General features: G+C 38.7%; 2 protein-coding genes across 2 annotated transcripts; both read left to right on the plus strand.

Annotated features, from left to right (window-relative positions):
- Positions 1-3524: 3524 nt before the first annotated feature.
- On the plus strand, positions 3525-8339 carry LOC306739239 (mpv17-like protein 2; the record flags this gene model as incomplete). Its single annotated transcript, XM_079221214.1, has 5 exons — positions 3525-3714; positions 3860-4021; positions 4424-4500; positions 7192-7320; positions 7625-8339. The coding sequence occupies 5 exons, from the start codon at positions 3525-3527 to the stop codon at positions 7718-7720; spliced, it is 654 nt and encodes a 217-aa protein (XP_079077340.1). The 3' UTR covers positions 7721-8339.
- A 1004-nt stretch (positions 8340-9343) lies between these two features.
- LOC306739562 (mpv17-like protein 2) lies at positions 9344-12564 on the plus strand (the record flags this gene model as incomplete). Its single annotated transcript, XM_079221582.1, has 5 exons — positions 9344-9533; positions 9697-9858; positions 11129-11196; positions 12144-12272; positions 12469-12564. The coding sequence occupies 5 exons, from the start codon at positions 9344-9346 to the stop codon at positions 12562-12564; spliced, it is 645 nt and encodes a 214-aa protein (XP_079077708.1).
- Positions 12565-15463: the final 2899 nt, after the last annotated feature.

The following is a 15463-nucleotide window of genomic DNA, read 5'->3' on the forward strand; positions in this document are numbered from 1 at the left end:
CAAAAAATTACTTTGAAAGAAAAGATAGATTTCCGGTCTTTCCGTAACTCCGCAATCTTTACTCAGCCAGAAACAACGTAAAATGAGTGACATGTGGGCGGGACCACAGTCAAGATTGACGGCACGTCTGACGAATCCATCGCCGTAGGCGTAACAACTGTCCTGAGACGTTCAAATACAGTATGTTCTACCTGTCATTCATTATTGATGAACGCTGCTGGAGAAACTGAATTTTTGATTAGGACGTCATCAGTAACCACTGCTGCCGTTTCCACCTATTAACAGACAATTGTCGTGATGGTCATTGTAAAGAATATCACTGCTAAAACATATTAATATGATAATTAATGCCATACAAATACAATATGATTTAATATATAATATGATAAACTCACAAAGTCCTACATACTACATGAAGGTGAATATGACCACGATAAAGTGATAATCTATCAAGAAACATAACAAATATAATAAATCCACAGTTCTATCAGTTTTAAGCACATTTAAGAATATAATAATAAAAGTAATTATTTGTGTTTGTGATGTTAGTCTGCTGATGATTCCCCTGCGATGAGATTAACATACATTTGTTTGCTATGATAAATCATAATAAATTGGGGAGATAGCATAGCTAATTAGAAGACCTGCAATAAGATACATCCAATTGGAATGAAACAATGATCACATATCTCAAAAATAGAAATGCTTTTATCCATATTTCTCAGCAATGTGTAGGACGCCAAAACAGAGACAGCAGACGCTGACTGTAGTATTCTGAAGAAGTATTACACTTCTATTTGTTTTTGCTCTTGAAAATTAAAAAAAATGGAATAAGCCTAGTCTAGTACTACTATAGCAGTAGATGTAAATAGCCAGGTGTTATATTGTTTGTGATAAATGAGCAATTTATTTGCAAAAGGGTTAATTTATCAAGAATGTACAGTATATGTGACACAAAACCACCTGCTGGCCAAAGAGTGTAAATGGGCAGATATGCCAAAGATGATCTACATTTTAAATGTATTAGGCCAATTGTCTTGTGAGTTATGCAACACATGAGTGTAAATCAATCTAAAAGACGTATTACATTGTTATAGCCTTGAATCTCATTTTAATAATATGCAGACAAAGATCCAATTGCATTATATGTGCTTCGACATTGACAATTTAATTATGTGTTATAGGTTGTTCATGATATAGACTCACCTTTGCAGGTTTTTTTTTAACATGTGTTTGCATTGTGAAAATGGCGGTCCAAAATGGCAAACTTTGAACATTATAAGATGGCAAATTGAGTTGTAGAGAGTGAACTATGAAACTGTGATCTGTATGTTATGGCGTCCTGTTCTGATAATTGATCCTCCAAACCAGCAGGTGGCGCTGACACATTTAACGTTTCCAGTTCTATGTCGTCACACCTGAAGCGCTCGTGTGTCAGTGGGCTGAATCGTTGCACCACACGAGTGTTTCTCACATGAATGTATGAAGAGCACTCCGTGGCTCGGGTTTAGGTAAGGCTGCGTTAAAGTGTCGCACATTCGGGGTCAGGTTGACGTAATGGGGAAATCCATATAAAGGGAGATTGACTTGACAACACATAATATATTATTTGCATGAGGCAGGAAGTAGAGAGATCATTGTCACATTGAATTTAGCAAATTTAAGGTCAATGTCAGCGCTGGTGGTGTACCCGATATAAAACGGTGCATTAAACGGTGGTTTATACGGCTACATTAGTGAGAGCCGAGTGTTTAATCCGGGTTTAAAGTAGCCACACAGCCGAACTGCTAGCTTATATCTAACAGTTACGACAGCTTCAGTGACCTTTGAACCTCTCAACTGTTTTAAAAGTTACCTTCTGTGTAATCTGTAGATGTACTATACACGTACTATGCTATATATACATATCCTCATCCCGTGTAATACAGATAAAGTAAATTACTCGATAGACAGTTCATGCAACAAAGTATATTTACTGAAAGACCGGTGTTACGGTTTAACAGGCGACCATGTTAACTGGCGACTTTCGGCCGAAAGCGTCTACTGTTGTCGTCGTTACAGTAGTGGTAATGCCACTGACCTGTGATCTTTTTCCACCCAATGATATGAGTTCGAATCCCGTTAATTAAACGTATATCTTTTTTCTCTTCTTTTTTCGTGTACTATAGAGCTAAATTTACGTGACAGATATTTGAACAAAACAGACTCCACAGTCATTATGTGTTATTTGTAACAACTTAATTTCAAAGGAAAGGCAATTTGCTGACTTCCTGTTTCAACACATAAACAACAAGCGACGTTTCCACTCGCGTGGATTTTTTCCCTGAAAAGACTCAACAACGTCTAGTCCGGTATGTTTTGACCAGAGACTTTAGACGAGAAGGTTAGACATTTAACTGCATAATTAAACAATGCGGCATTCACGAGGACAGCTGCGTGTTCTCTTGCTATTCTCAACATCTGCTCTAACGACGACAACAGTAGACGCTTTCGGCCGAAAGTCGCTAGTTAACATGGTCGCCTGTTAAACCGTAACACCGGCTGATTGAACGTCTAAAACAGCCGTAGAAAGATGTTTTATTCATCCGCTTGTGTTGATTAGTAACTAACGTTATTGATCAGGTCAATGTGGGACTTAAAATAAGCTTTCTGGATTTGCTATTTAATCAAATCAAGATTTTAGTATCAGATTTTTTTTTTACAGTTTTTACATTAAAGGTAGATTGTAACTGTAGTAGCAGTTTTAAATATCCTTGCGTTATATCATATTCTTATTTTTGTGATGATATAGCACGACGTGTTTTTGTAGTGATGTGGAGTTAAAGCTATGGTTTATTTCTCACGGCTTCTTTTACAACACAAAACAAGCATATCTATTACATTTACTTTTATGCTGGCTGAGACAAAGCAGCCAGGAGGACAGACACACTGCCTAATTTCTGTTATGGTCCTTTTAAATTCTATATATCTTTTTTATTATTATTAGTCTTGTAGATGAACCGAGTATTGATAAGAGTAGCTCCTAGTTGTGCTATAATCCTAAAGATACCTATCCCTACCTGCCGGCCACTGTAGTTCTCCAACACGCTTGGAAAGGGAGCAGCGGGGTATTTAATTGGTTGCAACCTTCCACAAACCACTTGATGCCACTAAAACGTAAACACTATTACTGGGCAGAAGCAAGTAAATAAATATGCTTGTGTAACTGGGAAAGTGATGTTGGGAAAAACTTGTATATTTGTTTTTATATCCGTAATAATCATTTCTAAACGTGTTTCTTCTTTGGGCTTCATCAATGACGCTATTAGTTTAAAATGATACAAGCCTCAATACGAGCTTCACTGAAAACACGCTTGATTATTTAATTGCTTGATGCGCGCTCTTAAGTCTCGGAACAGCACTATTAATCTGTTTTGTACTTTAGTTTTTGCCCCTCTGTGTTGGAGATGCAGCATCCTTCGGAGGTTGGTCAACAATGTCCTCTTTTTCCCGCAGATGACAGCAACATTAATTTATCTGCGGTCATGCTTCCTCGGATGGGTAAAGTTTTTCTCGTCCGGATGCAGCTCAACTGGCGGCCGTTTTTCCAGGGCCGAGCCCTGCTGGTCACAAACACCCTGAGTGGAGGAGTATTATTGGCACTGGGAGACATCGTGCAGCAGACCCGGGAGAACTTTAAACAGCCAGGCAAAGTACGAGACTGGAAGAGGACAGGTAAGAGAGAGAGAAAAGAGGAGCTCTCGCAGCAGTATACTTACATTCCCATCTGTTAATAAATAATCAAGTGTCGTATTTTGGAGAATATCTGTGCATTTTGAATGACCAACTCTCATTCTCCTATGACTCTCTCTACCTGAAGGTTGCATGTTTACGGTGGGCTGCTCCATCGGTCCTATGCTGCAATACTGGTACATGTGGCTGGATCGAGTGTTTGTGGGAAAAGCTCTAAAAACAGTGGGAAAGAAGGTTCTGGTGGACCAGGTGGTCGCCTCACCATTTTTGGGGATGTGGTATTTTTTAGGTGAGAAGGATTTCTTCCCTTAGTGCACATACAGTATACACACATCTAAACATTTGTCACAGTTTTAGTACATAAATTGTACAGTGAATAGAACGGGGCCTTCCTTTAACCACAAGGTTGGTGGTTCGGTCCCCGCTTTAACCGTCTGCATGCATTAAGCGAGGTGTGTGTGAGTGAGTGATTTTCCAAAGAAACAAACTAATAGCTGACCAGGATGAACATGAAAGAGGGAGCAGAGGGAGAGAAACTCATGGTTGTTAAAGAAAAGCTACTCGACCCAGAGTTAAAGTCTTTCTGAAACTGAAAACCCAGAGTTTTCCTCATCTCAGAGTTAACTAACTCAGAGTTTTCACTAAATCTGCTTCTGAAACAGGGCCTGACAGACAACTGTGTTTATTGCAGGTATGGGTCTCATGGAGGGACACACTTTATCCGAAGCATGGAAGGAGTTTACAGACAAGTTCTGGGAATTTTATAAGGCAAGTACACCTGTCAGGATCTCACCTGTAGATCTGGAGCCGCTGATCAATGATAATTTACTCTCAATGGGCAAATTAGGATTCTTCACAGCACATTCATTGAGGCTTTTATAGACAATACTCAAAAACTTTAGTTAGTTTAGATGCATTTGCTAAATGTATTAAATAACTATGAAATTGACGCATATTTATTGTCATAATAAAGATGTACATTTGAAAGCTACTTTTAATTTTGTGTCTCCTCCATCCGTGCTTTTTCAAATAATAGAATAATGAAAATTGCAATCACTTTCAAGTAAACCAGATTGCTCCATCAGACAAAAACAAATAACATGTGCAATTAGAACAATGAAGATAAAGTTCTATCTGTGCAAAAAATAACAAACTTTTAGCAAAAAAATAGCATATTGTGGCTGCGATGAACCCGTTTTGCTCTGAATATCTTTTGAACATAATGACAATAACATGCAACCTGTGCTTTCCTCTACAAATCTTTTTAAAACGGGGTTGCAGGCCACTCTCAATTCATGCTCAATGTTGCGCTTAGATCTGTATTCTGTTTTGAGAGACTCAACAGCAGAAAAGCCGACCTCACGGAGATCAGCTTTTGGCAAAACGGCAAGAATCCACGATTCGCGCAAGTGTAAGCTGTTAACGGCATAACGTAAACATTTCCACAAAAATACAGGCATTTCCCCATGTATTTATTGTTGACGTTTTAGATCTGTGTACTTTTGTAATATTTATTATTTAAGCTTGAGAACCACTGTGTTAACCACAGACATTTTTCAGGGATCTAACCAAAAATCCATTCAAGTAAGCCATTGTGATGTGTCATAGCAGGTAAACACAGGTGTAATCAACAACACTAATTCTGGCTCTGTTCCATTTAAGACAGCAGAAACCTGGGCCCTATTTCTTGTACCTGGCTCAACAAAGTCAAGCAAATGTCCTATTATACAGCTTAAATTAGCGAGATGATTGACATCAAGCTAACTCGGTTTCTCCACGGCTGATCCGTGCTGAAATGGTCTCGTTAATTCTAACCAGACGTCAGTCATCTGGATAGATGCGCGTGCCCACTCTTCTTCAGAAGGGATAATAATCGAGCACTGACACCATGATGTTTTAACAGTACAACGGCAAATGAACTCAGAGAAACCTCTTTTTTTTCTCTCCGCTGAGAAGCAGGGGATGATCATGAACCCATATGAGAAAGTCAAGACCTTAATCATTCACACAACGCGTTGCGAATATTCCAACGCGTTTACAACGTTGTTGGTGTGAACGCAGCTTAACACCGCCTCCGCTGCGAGACTTCCATCCATCCATTATCAGCCGCTTATCCGGGGTCGGGTCGCGGTGGCAGCAGGTTCAGCAGGCCGACCCAGGCTTCCCTCTCCCCCGCAACACTTTCCAGCTCATTCTGGGGGATCCCGAGGCGTTCCAAGGCCAGCCGGGAGATATAATCCCTCCAGCGTGTCCTCGGTCTTCCCCGGGGTCTCCTACGAGTTGGACGTACCTGGAAAACCTCTAATGGGAGGCGTCCAGGAGGCATCCTGACTAGATGCCCGAACCACCTCAGCTGACTCCTTTCGACACGAAGGAGCAGCGACTAGACTCCAATCTCCCTCCTGATGTCTGAGCTCCTTACCCTATCTCTAAGGCTAAGCCCGGCCACCCTACGGAGGAAGATCATTTCGGCCGCTTGTATCCGAGACCTCGTTAATAACACTGTCATATAATTATGAGTGCTTTCAACACATCCATAAGTTTCTTAAGCGCTAAATAAACTTAAGATAAGCGCGGCATGCAGCGGGTGATAGTCTGTGTCTGTGAGACGGGCGATCAGCTGCGCCTGTGGTGCTCAATGTCCGCGGCTTGAGAAGCTCTCCTAAATACGTTATATCTTGCCGGCAGAATCTATAGCGCCGCGTACAGGAAGTCATGATGACGTGAGAACGGTTCTTGGCGATCTGGAAGAACTCTCTCCCTATATAACTAATATCGCTCCTTCATCAATGAGGAAGTGAGCTGCCTTTTTTGTCCAGTGGGAGTGGCCAGCTTATCCAGTGAATTTCAGTAAGCCTGCCCGGGAGCAGGTTTACATTTTTGGCTGTGTTGCTATGGTGATTTATCTAAGCTTGCTTCGAAGAACCGAAAAGCCAGACCTATGTCATCTTATCCTGAAAATTAGCCCGCTAACTCAGTAAGCCAGGTACGAGAAATAGGGCCCTGGTATTGTGCATGCTGGCTCACTGGAAAGACTCACATGAAACAGAACGGGACCATAATTGATGTTATTACTTACACCTCTGTTAACCTGCAATGGCATGTTGAAATAGCTGCTGTGAAAAGAGCCTATTTGACCACAATCTAGCTCATTAGCCATAGACGGCCCAGTCGTATACTAGATGTCTTAATCTTTCTCGTCTTGTTCTTTGTGTTACTGACTCATTGAAATGTGACAAGTATTGTTGACATCTAACAATCATTTACATGCTAACTTTATTAATGGCATATGGGGATTTTTTTTCAATGTTTAAGAAAATATTTTCTTTCAGGAAGCTCACTGATGGTTTCCACTATGATTTGTTAAAACAGATATCTTATTTGCCTGCTGAAAGAAAAGTTGTTTACATTGTGTCATCAGTCCAATGTGTTAAGGCTCCCCTGTCTTCTTGCCTGCAGGCGGACTGTTGCGTTTGGCCTCCTGCTCAGATGATCAACTTTTACTTCCTCTCACCTAAATTCCGTGTTGTCTACATCAATTTTGTCACCGTAGGGTGGGACACCTACCTTTCCCACCTCAAACACAGAGTAAGTCAGCCTCACAGGAGATTCAATGGAAATTCTGCAATTCACAATTCTTAAGAAGAAAATGTTTCTTTTACCTTTTACCTACATTTTATGTTTTTGCCTTGATGAAGACTAAATGTAAAAATGTTGCTACTATTAAAGATAAATTTGTAAAAAAAAAGATAAACTGTGTATATACATATGTAAAACACATCACCATTTCTTTGCTTGTGTTGTTCAGTGTGTCTGTCAGAGTTTTTGACTTGCTCAGTGATTGGAAGTGATATTGATTACATTGATGTGTGCATTGTTTTTTGTGTGACAGGATAACAGCCATCCTGAGCTGCTATCAGACAGCAGTGCTGTGGAGGTTCAGCAGGAAGCGCTCCAATCATCCAAACCTCTGGTGGTGAAAACTTAGAGACGGAGTTCATGCTCAAATGTGAAGTTTGTCCAGTGTGTTCGTATATTTACTGTTGTGCACTCCTGTAGGAACATTCAGGGATAAAAGCTGTGTCACTGCCTCTCATGCTGATTCCTCTGATGATGGAGGTTTTCTTTTCATCACATCTGCATAATTGTAACTGCTGCCATTAACAAAACGTTCCTCAAAACATTGAAATGTAAGTTAGTTGGTGCACCTTTTTAGTGTGAAACTACATGATTTATACTGTCCAGTATCCAACAGTGTCATTCCTTAAATGTTTTAGCTGTTTATGTTTCTGGTTTAAAATGAAAGAATCTGAATTGATGTGAAACAACTGATGTCTTTTTATCTCTAATATTAACCTGTATGAACTTTGCCTTAATGTATAGACCAATATATGTTTTGATGCCAAATAACTTCGTCTTCAGTTTATTCCCTCGAGGTATTTATGAAAAAATTGCTCTATTCTGATTACGTGCTTAAAGAAAATATATTATGGTAGAACTATTTAATATCACATATTTCTTTTTTTTATGAATCCTGACTCCTGAACTGTACTTGTAAACCTGATTCAAGACAAACTGAAGAAATTAAATTATTTTATTTTTAAACCGCACAAGTTTTATACTTTTCATTTCAAATGTGACTTGATATCCTGTACTTACTGTATTATAATGCAGTTCATACTTCAGAAATTGCCTTAATATGGCATAGATGTCATTTCAAGTATTGTTCTGCTGAGGAACAATAAACAATGTTGCTGTTAGCTGATACTAAAATAGCAGCAAACATAAGATAGTAAGATGTCTAACTGTATGAAGTTGCGTTTTCTCTGTGTTATCTGAGTTTCTCGCTTTGTTGACAAAGCCGGACCGGTCGTGCTGCTTTTAGTGCATGTTCGTGCTTAACGAGCATACACTATTGGTTAGCTCACTCAACTCAATAAATTCTCAATGGAAATAAATCTAAAATGTCAATAAAATAAGTAACATTCCTGAATGAAGTTTATAAAGATTGAAGAACACAGAGATCAGTCAGTATCAGTCCTCCTGCCCTCCATCCTCCGGCTGATTCACTGCCTGCAGGTAACACATGAAAGAGAGAGCAGAGGAGATGTGAAACTGTTTCAGACACTTGTGAAACTGTTTCAAAAACTATGAACTGCAAACTATACGTATAAATATCTCTATCACTGAAGGAAACACATTTCAAATAAATTCACAATTTTTTGATAACCGAAGAGAATCAATCTATATTTTAGCGTCAGAACGTTTAATAGTCCTTTTTTTATAATTATTTGACAGCTGTATTAGCAGTGTTAAATACTCAACCAGGCGTTATATTCTATTTTTATTTTTGTGAAGAAATGTTATGACTGTGAGATGTTTATTTGACTTTGGTGTGTACTTTTGTTTGAACCCTCTGTGTTGGAAAGCCTGCGGAGTTCGGCCCTCTGTCTCTGGCTCTCATTGGATAACTGATTAACATACAGCCTTCTTAAAGAGTAGCCTCCATATAGGCTATGTTTTATATTTGGGAGATCACCCTGATGCAGGCCCTGAGCTGAGACATGTTGGAGAAATAACAGATGACAGTACTCCCTGTAATCTGAAGGTCATGCTTCCCAGGGTGGGTAAAAGGTTTCTGGTCCGGATGCAGCACATCTTGCAGCTGCTTTTCCAGGGCCGAGCCCTGCTGGTCACAAACACCCTGAGTGGAGGAGTATTATTGGCACTGGGAGACATCGTGCATCAGACCCGGGAGAACTTTAAACAGCCAGGCAGAGTACGAGACTGGAGGAGGACAGGTAAGAGAGAGAGAGAAAAGAGGAGCTCTCGCAACAGTATATTTAAATTCCCATCTGTTAATAAATAATCAAGTGTTGTATTTTGGAGAACATCTGCAATGTTTTACATTTTGAATGACCAGCTCACAGCGATTAATTTTCCTATGATTCTCTCCACCTGAAGGTTGCATGTTTACGGTGGGCTGCTCCTTCAGTCCTTTAGTGCATTACTGGTACATGTGGCTGGATCGAGTGTTTGTGGGAAAAGCTCTAAAAACGAAGGGAAAGAAGGTCCTGGTGGACCAGGTGGTCGCCTCACCATTTTTTGGGATGTGTTTTTTTGTAGGTGAGAAGGACTTCTTTCCTTAGTGCACATTCAGTATATACACATCTAAACATTTGTAACAGTTTTAATACATAAAATGTACAGTGGATAGAGCGGGGCATTCCTCTAACCACAAGGTTGGTGGTTCAATCCACGTTTTTACTGTCTGTATGGATTAAGTGAGAAATGCATGTTTGTCCCTGTGTGTGTGTGTATATATATATATATATATATATATATATATATATATATATATATATATATATATATATATATATATATATATATATATATATACAACACATGTTAAGACAGAGTTTACTTAAAGATTTGGAGGAGGTTTGACAAAAGACAATCCATATCTCAATATCAGAGATTCTGATGCCCGTTTGTTTTCTGTTCGTTCCTTGACCTGTTGGAAGCCTGTCCTGTGTTTTTTGGGAGAATATATTCACTTTTGAACTGTTGCTTGGCACATGGGTCCTACTTTTATTGCCACCACTGACACTGAGTTAATCTTGTGTGTGGTGATTGAAAAAAGCCAAACAACAGGCTGACTCCATTTTTTTATTTTTTTATTATACAGTGGTGGAATTTGACTGTGTAGTTAGGCTGTAGACTACATTTTAAATAATATATGCTGCTCACTCATATCATTTCATCATATGTTCCATCACTGACAGCTGACATTAACTGTTTTCAGAGTCACAGCGTGATATATTTTATATAGTTTTATAATTCCGGTAGCAAAATAAGGACAAGCAGGTGTTTTATTTTGAGCTGAAGGTAACTTTACTCTGTACTATTTAAACGCGAAGGCACAGCAATGCTGTGACTTTAGATTTTCCTCATAAACAAACTAATATCTGATCAGGATGAACGTGAAAGAGGGAAGAGACGGAGAGAAACTCTGGGTTTGTTAAAGAAAAGACTTTCTGAAACTGAAAACCCAGAGTTTCCCTCATCTTCTGCCGTCCCGCGGGCGTCCTTTACTGTACATTCTATTGTTCACTGTGCCTCTATTTATAATTCGGTATGAGTTCGGTAGGAGTGCCATATGTTTCTGGAAACCTACGATTATTGTGATTCCAGCTGTGCAATCAGTTTCAAGATCAGACCACCACAGCAGCTACAAACAAGACTTTTGTCGGGCAACAACAAACAAACAAACGATAGCAAAATCCAGGCACCTCACCGATGACGCCTCGTATTGATCCATAAATCCAAAACATTCCAACAACAACAGCGTTGCTATGTCGTAAAGGTCCAATAAAAAAAAATCCCATAAAAGATTTAGAGGGGCACACTTTATCTGAAGGATGGAAGGAGTTCACAGACAAGTTCTGGGCATTATTTAAGGCAAGTACACCTGTCAGGGTCTCCCCTGTAGATCTGGAGCTGCTGATCAATGATAATTTACCCTCAATAGGAAAATTAGGATTCTTCAATATTTCTTTTGCCGAAATTGTTTGTTAGAACTGCCTCAGCCTACGCACAAATCATGTACGGCCGACTTCTAATGTAAACACACACCTTTTAACTGAATGCATCTTATTAAAAGCACATTCATTTAGGCTTTTATAGACAGTACTGAAACACTTTAATTTATTAATGCATTTGCCAAATGTATTAAAAAACTATGAAATTGACGCATATTTATTGTCATAATAAAGATGTACATTTCAAAGCTTCTTTAGAGTTTTTCAAATTACGTATTTTATGTTGTAGAACAATATGTTAAAATACCTTAAGCTTGTGTTAACCACAGACCTTTTTCAGGCATCTAACCAAAAACCCATTCAAATAAGCCATCGTGACGTGTCATAGCAGGTAAACACAGGTGTAATCAACAACACTAATTCTGGCCCTGTTCCATTTAAGACAGCAGGAACCTGGTATTGTGCATACCGGCTCACTGGAAACTAAAGACTGACATGAAACAGAATAGACCATAACTAATGTTATTAATTACACTTGTGTTACCCTGCAATGGCATGTTGAAATAGCTGCTGTGAAAAGAGCCTATTTGACCACAATCTAGCTCATTAGCCATAAACGGCCCAGTTGTATACTAGATGTCTTAATCTTCCTCGTCTTGTTCTTTGTGTTACTGACTTATTGAAATGTGACCAGTATTGTTGACATCTAACAATCATTTGTGATCACCACATGCTAACTAAATATCTTCTTTGAAGAAACTCACTGATTTGTTAAAACAGATATCTTATTTGCCTGCTGAAAGAAAAGTTGTTTACATTGTGTCATCAGTCCAATGTGTTTAGGCTCCCCTGTGTTCTTGCCTGCAGGCGGACTGTTGCATTTGGCTTCCTGCTCAGATGATCAACTTTTACTTCCTCTCACCTAAATTCCGTGTTGTCTACATCAACTGTATCACCTTAGGGTGGGACACCTACCTTTCCCACGTCAAACACAGAGTAAGTCAGCCAGTTTTCACAAGTCTTAAGAAGAGAATGTTTTTTTTACTTTTACTTTAACTTTTGTTTTTATGTTTTTGCCTTAATGAAAACTAAATGTAAAAATGTTGATACTAATAAAGAAGAATTAGTTTAAATACATGATATACTGTATAAATATATTACATTGATGTGTGCATTGTTTTTTGTGTAACAGGATAACAGCCATCCTGAGCTGCTCTCGGACAGCAGTGCTGTGGAGGTTCAGCAGGAAGCGCTCCAATCATCCAAACCTCTGGAGGAGAAAACTTAGAGACGGAGTTCATGCTCAAGTTTGAAGTTGTTAATCGGAGGCAAAAGAACATTTTGCAGTTTTTATATGTTCACACTTCTTTTCTGTCTTTGCAAAATGTTGCAAGACTTATAAGAGAGGTCATTTTTCCTCTGACGAACCGTTCCTCTCACAAGTAAAAAAAACAACAACATGTTTCTGTGTCTGTTTCTGTATGTTTCAGCTCAGAGGAGTTGTCGATGTTTAAGTGAAAACACTTTTCCTCTATGTCTGTAGAGTTCTGATGTGTCTCTGTCCAGTATACAGTATATATATAGATATATTTGTTTGTATAAAAATGACTGTACAAATAAAGAGTGATATACGTTACACACAAGCACAGTCCTGTCAACATATATGACAACAGAAAAGTGCTGAATGCAAATGTTATTGATAAAATTATTTGACAAGCAGTTGTTTGCAAAAACATTATATCAGGATCATAGCAGTTGATTTGGATGTAGCCTACATTCAAAATATAAACACAAGTAATGTCAGGGTTAAATCTCATGAAATAACTACAATGTATTAATACAAAAGAACAGTTGCATTTGTACGTCACGCTTCTTTCATTTGTCATGGGGGCTGATTAGGTGCAAGACACTATTTCGTTTAGCCACATTGAATTTGATCCAATAAACAAACTATCAAAACCTAAACGTACCATACAGCCCTGGTATTACACGTTGCACCTCTAAAGCCGTCAATCGAGTTTAGCATCAGCTTTTCAACATCCAGCATTCACATTGCTATTTTTTCATGAATTGCCCACTCTCTTTGTAGATTAGCGCCTCAATGTCACTATAAACACAAATACAGAGCGTTGTTCAAACATTGACTTACCAACCTGAGGGAGTTGATATACACCAACCCAGTGTTCAGGGCACTCCTCAGGCACTCAACACATCCTGCTGTCAAGGATGTAAATGTGTGTGTGTGTGCCTTTATTTTACTTTCTCAACATGCCTGCAGCGATGCGCCTCACTGTGCTGGTGTTCCTGTTTGCAGTGGCTGTTTGTAAAGGTAAGTCGACATGTTGCATTTTACCTGTTAAAGGGATGTTTGAGATTTGGAATAATTAATATCATCTTGAAATCTTATAAAGATGCAAAGTAATGCAATCAGGAAACTTGGGACGAGCAGGTTGTATTATTTTTGTCACTGCGTCGGAAAACATTGTTCTTAACACAACTTTTATGACTATAACATTATTATTAACGGTCAGGATTTTATTAAAAGTTGTTCAACAATCAGCCCTTTAGTAACATACAACTTTATAGTTAAGCAAAAGGCCTATATTAATGTGTTTTACTGTAAAATAAAAGTAAAGTTTGCCTTTTTTATCGATACAGATTATAAAAGAGAAGTATGAAAGTGAAAGTAAATGGGAAGGTCCTGTCTGGGTGGAAACCGAAGCAAGTATTTAATCAGTAAAAGTAATCCTGAGCTAAACCTACCATATTGTGGTGTCTGTTACTTCTGCAAACACTTTTATGAACAGTACACATTTATGTATATATATATATATATATATATATATATATATATATTGATAGATAGATAGATAGATAGATAGATAGATAGATATATATATATCTATATATATATCTATATATAGATATATAGATATATATAGATATATCTCACTTCATAACCTCAAGTAGAATGTTTGCAGGTGGGTAAATAAATTGTGTGGGAGGGTACAGTACATGAGGGAGGAAAACTTGGGTGAGTCCAAGTGCAGTACTGTGTTTATGCATGTTGTGTCATCCAATGAAACTAATCTAAAGTGAAGGTCACCTCCTGGGCAAAGGGCACATAATTTCCGACTACACCTCTGCTTGAAGTTCAAAATATCAGTTTGGTTATCAATCATGAAAAAACAAGAAAAGACAACAACCTAGCCTATTTTGATCAGGTGCAAATGCTGTGCATCCTCACAGAGATGTTATGCTGTTTGTTCCTTTGCAGGCACCACCACTTCTACTACAGCCAAACAGGCAACAGAGATAACCACAAGTGCTGCAAACCACACCAGTTTGGCTGCAGAGAAAAATAATGTCACAACCAGCAACAATGCACAACAGCCTCCAACAACAACACACCAGATTACGATTGCAGTCACTTCAGAAAATGTGTCATCATCCCCACCGCCCTCAACTTCACCACAAACACCCAACAGGACGGACGGAACACTCTTCAGTGTCACTTCTCAGACTACGATCAACCAGACACCCAACAGGACGGAGGGAACACTTTTCAATGTCACTTCTCAGACTACGACCAACCAGACACCCAACAGGACGGAGGGAACACTTTTCAATGTCACTTCTCAGACTACGACCAACCAGACACCCAACGAGACAGTTTCCAGCGGAGCGACACTCCCATCAGCATCAAAATCACTAAACGTCACTGCAACCACCACTGTAAACACCACCAGCCCAGGTCAGACAACTGTTAGAGCTGAAGGTTTGATGGAAGTGGAGTATCATTCAGCGGTATAATAACTAGAATGCTGCAAACTACTTAATTGACCCATTGGGGGAAAGAAGATCTTCAGTAATTGACAATAAACGTAATGTTAGTGATTACAAATCAGTTAAATTAAACAAACAAACAAAAACTATTAAAAGAACAAAACAAATGGCAGTTGTACCCAAGTTAATGTAAAAATGAATTAGTGGAGTAACAAGAAGAGTAAGAGAGATTAAACCAGTGCTGTACACCATACCAATTGGGCTGCAAAGAAAAATAATCAGTTTATTCAGTGTGACAACTACTTACAACAACATATTAGTTGTATACTGTCAAACTAGTTGAGCTACATTTGCACTCATTTTCATTCATGCAAAGAAGAAACAAGTAGTCACAGATCAAA

The sequence above is a fragment of the Taurulus bubalis genome, assembly GCF_910589615.1.
Source record: "Taurulus bubalis genome assembly, chromosome: 7".
In the NCBI taxonomy this organism is placed as follows: Eukaryota; Metazoa; Chordata; class Actinopteri; order Perciformes; family Cottidae; genus Taurulus; species Taurulus bubalis.